We start from the raw sequence: 7,500 nt of genomic DNA, 5'->3' as shown, positions 1-7,500 counted from the left end.
CTCAAGAAGCAGGTTCGCGCGATTACCTTGCTCCATTCACCTACTGTCCAGTTTGCTGGAGGAGGACATTGTCGTGTATTGCAGCTGCGGCTAGCGGGAGGTCTTCCCCACTGGCGACAGTAGCTGATTGGCAACATCCGCTGCTGCCTTCGTCCATTGTTATCGACAAGCTGTTTACACAGAAGGCTTCTGATCTGTAATCCAATTCCACATGTCCTTGAACACTTACCCCAAGCACCTGGCTCCCACCTAAATTCGAGCCGGAATGTCAGCAAATTTTGTATTAATATAATAGAATCCTTCTATTAGAGCAGCAATGGCTTATTGCGTTCTCGCGCTTGTCGATTTGGAGCTACATAAAACAGAAATGCTTAAAAAAAGAAGTTTGTGTTTCGCTCAACTTGGATTTCCCGGGAGATTAGAGAGAAAAAAATACGGAAAGGGACCGTTTCCTTAGTTGTCCGTACTATAAAATCCCGACCAAAAACAAGTCAATCAGGGTGCTCCATCTAGCCTGAGAATTGCTTGCCATATAATAATGAAACTTGTTTGGACTAAGTACAAAGGTACAAGAAGAGATAACAATAAAAATTATGGCCCTTTACGATGCACCGTCGCCTTCGGCCATACCGGATCACCAGGAATCTCGAGCCCAAACTCTTTGCGAAGAGGAAGGGGAGCAGGAAGGGGTGGGGAGGGGGGAATTAATGGCTGTTACTTCAGACTCTCAGCTAAATTGCAGCTTCAGTGTAATCTCGTTAAAATTACACCAACGAAGTATGGCCTCTGTCAAATGTTAACCAATAGTATAAAGTTGTAGGGCCGGGCGTGTATGAATTAAAACAAGACATGCAAGGATTCCAGGGCCGAAGATGTTGAGCGTTTCCAGTATCCAAACGTCCTGAAAGAGTCTCGACCCAATGGGGAGTAATCTTTAGTAAACCATCTCTTGTCTCGTTGGGATTCTCGGTGAAGATTGTTTTTTATCAAGAGTCAACCGACCCTCAAAAGATGGTTTGGTATATCTACCTGGGAGGACAAAGTTGCAAGTTACAGACTCTTTGCCTTGCCCGTGGCTTCGAGTTCCTCGAGCACCATGATTCTTCAACAACCCTTTTATCCACTGACGAAACACACTGGTGAATAGTTGTCTGAATACCTACGGAAAAGATGAGATTAATCAACAACTTGTTCTCAGATCCACGTCCAATTCCACTCTTAACGCAACGTCGCGGTTCGGAAGATTCTTTGTCCGTTCATCTTAGCAGGTTGATAGGCTATTAGAAATGGAAATCGTCATGTCGTTTTCCGATACTGCTTCCAGCTGGTGATAACAACGTAAAGATTTGCTGCCCAAGAAGAATGCAAAACATTGGATCCTGACTTTTCGTTTTTGATTGTAAAGCAGACAACGCTAAGAGACAGTGGCTATAGAAATTTCAGCGACTTCGAATTCCTTTTGCTCTAATTAGCATTGTCTTCAAGAGAGGTTTGGAAACGATGTTTCTTAGCTACATAGCTTTTCTCAGCTTCAAAATTCCCATAAGTGATGGTTCATTGCGTTCATTAATAAATGTACGATTCACTACTGAACTCATGAACTCAAACTGCACAGTAAGACGGAGTGCCTTCTTTGTTGCGGGATGATTGAATTCTCCGAGTCGTCCCCTGAGGCCGCGATTCTTTCGGTCAGCACCAAGAATAACGACCTCTGGCTGGTTCCGAAATACGCGCAGGCCTTGTGGGGGTCTATTTTGGTAACCGTTGACAGCTACTAATTGTTTCAAATTTCTGAGATTGCGCAGGCGAGCCGGAAGTTCCGTGATTCGCGGACTTCCAGTGCGAGTTTTTAAAGAAACTGAGGACATTTAGTTTTCTCAAATGAGACTATAAAACTGAATCGACTAATGTAAGGAAATTAAAAAGTTCTTAGCAATTAATTTGATGGAACGAAACCACAATGGCAGTAAAATGATATACCTCCAGCACAAGAATGGGTGCACTGGGAGAAACCTGTCAGCGTCCATGCGTATGTCACTCGACTGGGCGTCGGTTGAGTAGGCCGTGTCTGCAAGCCTCTGTGGACAATTAATACAGGCTCGGCGGGTTGTTGTTTGCGCTTATTCTGTCCATTTGGGTTGTCTTTGGGAAGAAAATACGAATACATAATCTGTGGCTCGTCATCTTGATAGAGTAACTGCCTCGAAAAAAAGAGAAATTTAAATGTTTACGCATGATCAGCTTGGTATATATTCTTATACTTCGTGTCCCCTATGTAAAGTCGATCAAGTGCATTGGAGATGCTATCGGCCTGTAGCATTGACTTTAAACGATATTGAAAGGACCTAAATGGTGATGTAGGTCCGTTCTAGATTGATTCATTTCTCCGTAACATTAATACAAGCCACATTTTTAAGTACTTGGAGTCCTCTCTACTTCGTCTACCCAGATACCGGTGCGAGTGGTCGTTGATAAGATTGCAGTCTATGGGTGAATGGTTTTGCAAAGAAAAGAATAAATACGAAATTATGCACCTGTAGATTTTAGAAAGGTACAAAATAATTTCGTGATTACGATGGTGTGACATTACAGCGCTTTGTAGTTGGCATAAAATTCTCAGCCATCAATCAAATGCAAAAATAAGTGTGACTTATACGCTCACGTGACTTATTCCCCCGCTTTATCACTTGCTTTGACGGTTACAATTGCTACTCTTTTCTCCTTTATCGGTAACTCAGGGTAATTAAATGCGCCCTTTTTTCCACTCAATTAATGACACTCAATTGTTAAAAGCTCTAGTTGCCACAAGCGTGCGTTTTCTTACCATAACATCGAGATCCTCTGTGGTTGGTCCATCAGCTATAAAGCTCTCCTCATTTTCGTTATTTCTGCGAGGTCTGGTGTAATATACTGTTGTGCCAGCTACCTTGTACCCCTTTGGTAAATCGATAACCCAGTTCCCGTTGATGTAGTATTTAGTCGATTCATGAGACTTCAGGGCTGAAAAGAAAGAACACGAAGACACGATTCAGTCGCTTAGTGCAAGTTTCTGCATACCTCGTCACATTTAAGAGGACGCCTTGCTGTGGACATAACTGCGAAAGATTTCTTAGAGAAAAAAAGTTGCCAAACAGTTTTAAAATTTTTCCGCCGGAAACAAAAATCACTTGGGTCAGGATTCGCGTTTGCCTTTTACGCTCAAGGCGACAGGTGTAAATTGTTTTTAGTCAAAAATACTTCAGAACTCAAGTTTTCATTTGCGCTAAAGCTATAGCGCAAGTTTTAAAGAAAAGGAAAAAAAGGTAGAATAAGATGGTTTTTGTGCTTTTAAGACAAGTAGCAGCTTGGCGTTCGCCTTTTATCGTACATTGTTTGATTGTTTGTAATTTGGCAGCTGTTCATCTGATGTGGACCTGCTATACCTACCCATCCATACCCCCACAACACCGGAGACTTCATCCCCTACTCTTCACGGATAATGTCTGGGGTCTTTAACGTCCCACAGGGAACTTATGAGCATGGAAGATATTGGTGTGACGGGGCCCACGGTTTGTAGTCCTTATCCGAGAAGACTTGAAAGTCTAACCCTAACCCTAACCCTTTTTTTATCAACGACTGGAAATTCTCGAAACAGATAAGACCTAAGACCTAAGACAAATATGGACCGAGCACTGAGGGAGCTAATTTATATCTTTTTTTATCTTCACACAAACACGACCCACCAACCCACGACCCACCCACCCACGCGATGTAGCCTCGCCCTAAATGAAATAGGTTTCTTCATTGAGGTTGGACAAATAAGAAATTTTAGTCTGGGCGGATCAACAATCAGGATCTTAAAATAACTTAGGAGAAAGTGCTTTACTGCATAAACACATTGTTGTAATTACACCCATTCGAGGCCTACTGCCTTTGTAATTACACACGCAAATGGTTAGTTAACAACTTATATTTATACAAAATGACCTACCTAGGAAGTTTTTGCTCCTTCGAATCTCTGTAACGTTAATCTTGCTTGCACCAGCAGGAATTGTTATTACAGGATTGTAACCTAAAACTATGAAACGAGCGTTCACATGGCTTTAGACCAATTTCGATATATTAAAATTCAGTCCTAAACAAAAGGCATCATCTCGAGGCTCTGAGGAATAAATATAAGAATTTGTATGAGTTTATTCCCCAGAGCCTCGGGATGATGCCTTTTGTTTAGGCCTCAATTTTAATTAATATATCGACATTGGGTTATTAAGAAAATGCATCTGCACGCTTGCATCCTCTTCCGAGCTCTTTGTACTTCTGCTAATAGCCGATTTTCGAAATATCAAATATTCAGCTTGATAGTGAGGCAGTGAGGACAAAACAGTAGAAACGCGTTGGAATGAATGTGAAACTGAAATATTTGCATATCATCCACTTTCCTTTGTCTTTGTCCTTTAAACCTCTTTTCCAAGCTGAATTTTAATATATCGAAAAAGGCCCATTCACAATCGTTCCCGCTATAAACGCTATACATCATTTATCGTAAAGTTTATAGAGGGAAAACGGAGCGAGTGGATACTGAAAATCTCGATTCGTGGCAACGTTCGGTGAATCAGAATACCTTTCACATACAAGAATGTGCTCAATTGTTGAATGAACAAGGAGTTAATTAAGACCAGTTTCAAAGATGATGGCACCATTTGTAGGGCATAAACGAATGGCAAGGGACAGAAAAACCAGACCTGAAACAGTTCCGTTCCGTGGCTTACTGTCGCATACTTACTCTTAGTATGGCTAAGGGAGCTTTCCACTGTGAAATGTGAATTCATATCTTCGAATTCGATACCTTCGGATTCCCATTCAAACAAAATTAAACACTTACGCGGTCTCCGTATCTTCCATGCCTTCTCTACGAAAAGTGAAAAGCACTCGGTTTTGCAATTATGGTCTCAAGATCGATTCCCGGATTCTTTGTTATAGTCGGTTGAGTTCGTTGGTCCCCTATAATTTGCTCCAAAAGGTTTTTTCTCTGGTTACTCCCCTCTATACAAAAAACCATCTTTGATTTGTCCAATGTAGAAAAAAGCACTTGTGCATTGCTATTTGATCGTGAGAATTGAATAAACTGAATATCATCCTCGGCTTGAAAAAATTCTTCATTCGTGGGGATGTCAGTTGTCATTTGCTCCCTGCTGTTTACAGTCACGGTGAGGTCCCTAGACAAAAGTGGAGACATTTCCTACATTTTCAAACTTTGGGAATGCAACCTATTTCCGTTCCAGCCTGCGCAATGTTATTCACGGGAAAAAGCCCAAATAACTGGCCAATGAACACTATTGTTCTGGGGGAGGAGATTACAGCTTTTTAGATTTTAGACTTTAGATTACAGGTGTCCCTACGAGCAAATTTGCCCAGGATTGTAGGCCAAGACCACTTGGGGATTAGATCCGATTTTTTTTTTTCATAAGGTCTTTGCATGCTGTTTGTCTACATGAAAAATAGGAGACTTGAGTAACTCACTTAGCTTTTCTCGGGAAGCGTCACTGTAAGTAAATAATCCAGAACGTTTTTGCTTTGGAGCCACAGTCGGTTTTGAGACGAAACACCCACCACCTTTGCACTCTGGTGGCATCTCCTGGAAATAAAAGAATTAAAGCGTTAAGTTATGGCTAGGAATAAAGTGGGCACAGGCGTAAAGGCAGACAGGGCATGAGCTGCCTCACGTCGACCATCACTATAATAGAGTAATATTTTGTTTTAGGTATGTAAATAAATGACCCGCCGTTTTCGACTACATGACTTATTATGTTATCTCCTTTGTGCCTCCAACCTTGTCAGCTATGTAGAACTAAACTGGTTTTGTCGCCACTCATGTCCAGAAATGCACGTAGTTAGATTCACGACAATTTTGATAAGCCTCATGAAGTGCCCCCTTAATTGCTCTTCTCCCTAACTTCGACATCAGTCGCGTCTGGGAATACATAGCCTGCAAGCAGGCTCTTTCGTTGAAAATGGTGCGCAATCAAAATATAGGGGCTTGGTTACTAGTAACGAAGCCCCTTTATTTCGAAATGTCAACCCACCCTCTACCTCTGAAATCACTATTATCGTCGATTTAGGACGCTTAGAGCTTGATAAGGATTATGGGAAATGAATATCTATTTTTAAAATCCGAACCCCAATGCCTAAAACTCGCTGGACTCAAACCTGGGAATGTTCGATTAATAACCCTTTCACTTAACCACTAGACTACTGTATCGGTAACTGACAAAACACTTTTTTAAAAGATATTAATATATTTTTTCTTCCGAATGCTGCTGTATTATCACCGGCTAAGAAACAAGTTTAAAAAGGAGAAAATGTCGGTTACCAAACCTTAAGAGAAAGCTAACCATTTTAAAATCAAGTACTAGACTTAACCACTATTCAGCAATGATTTTGTATGTAATAATAAGATTTGATAAATAATCGGTGCAATTGTCAGCCAGTTGATGTTTAGTTGTTAAGTGGATAAAAACAGTTCCTTCACATTGGGAGCTCCGGGTTCAAATCTCTTCCAGGGATGTCATTTTTCTCTTTTTTTCTTTTCATCTGCTACCACAAGTCCTGGGACAGAGTAATCCTAAAATGACGATAACAGTCATTCGAGGGAAAATTACGCATTGTCGATAATAGTCATTTCAGAGGTAGAGGATATGTTGATTTCAGACAAAATACGGGCTTGGTTACTAGTAACTGGTTACTAGTATCCAAGCTCCTATAATTCGACCGCGCGCCATTTTCAACGCGCGGTCGAAATATAGAGGCTTGGTTACTAGTAAAGTAGAGATAAACATCTGCATTTACCCTGACCTAAAAAGAACGCTACATACAAACGTACTTAATTGACCACTCCCCATAGGGGCTTTTCAGGGCCAAGGCAACACAATCAACGAAAAAAGAGAACAGAACGACTGGCCGGAGGCAAACCAGTTGCCTAAGTGCGGAGAGAAGTTGAACCAAGGACTACCAGGATCAAATTCAACTAGTGGCCAGAACGGGTATTGCACCCGGGATCTCCGGATCTCAAGGCAAGCGCTCTAACCACTAGGCCGTATTGCCTCACCAAGACGTAACGGGACACTTGTGCTCGCATATCTGTTTGTCGTTGGAGAGATTAAAGAAGAGGCCGTGGCTTACCTTACATTTTCCATGGATGCAGACCTTTTTCAAATCAGTGAGGCAAGGTGTTCCGTCTTTGACCTTAGGTGAGAGACGGAGGAAGAACATGTGTCCTTTGGCCAGACAATTGAGTTGGCATTCATCCTGGCGAATAGTCTTTACTGGGAGAAAAAGAAAACACTGGCCGCTCAGAGTGAGATTCTTGCATTCCCAATAGCCTGCGCAACAAGCGCAGAAAGGGGAGGGAAAGATGGAGGGTGAGCGAGTCCACTTCCATTTAAGCACTAGCTCTGCGCTTGCTACGCAGGATAATTCACAAGGGTTTCATAGGAGAAATGACTGCCCTGCAAGAAGAGTCTA

At 41.8% G+C, this 7,500-nt stretch overlaps 1 protein-coding gene across 9 annotated transcripts in view; it reads right to left on the bottom strand.

Moving 5' to 3' along the window:
- LOC137992750 (thrombospondin type-1 domain-containing protein 4-like) overlaps positions 1–7,500 on the bottom strand; it is a 62,606-nt gene that overhangs the window by 5,850 nt on the left and 49,256 nt on the right. For all 9 annotated transcript variants that reach the window (XM_068838254.1, XM_068838253.1, XM_068838251.1 and 6 more), the window contains 7 exons: positions 7,159–7,301; positions 5,500–5,614; positions 3,971–4,057; positions 2,825–3,000; positions 1,981–2,197; positions 1,030–1,159; positions 27–249 (listed from right to left, as the gene is read on the bottom strand). In XM_068838254.1, the coding sequence (XP_068694355.1) occupies positions 27–249; positions 1,030–1,159; positions 1,981–2,197; positions 2,825–3,000; positions 3,971–4,057; positions 5,500–5,614; positions 7,159–7,301 (1,091 nt within the window). The remainder of the gene's footprint in view (positions 1–26; positions 250–1,029; positions 1,160–1,980; positions 2,198–2,824; positions 3,001–3,970; positions 4,058–5,499; positions 5,615–7,158; positions 7,302–7,500) is intronic.

Source organism: Montipora foliosa, chromosome 2, assembly GCF_036669935.1.
Source record: "Montipora foliosa isolate CH-2021 chromosome 2, ASM3666993v2, whole genome shotgun sequence".
Taxonomy (NCBI): domain Eukaryota; kingdom Metazoa; phylum Cnidaria; class Anthozoa; order Scleractinia; family Acroporidae; genus Montipora; species Montipora foliosa.
Note: the sequence above shows the minus strand (reverse complement) of the source record. Positions and strands in the feature narration are given on the sequence as shown.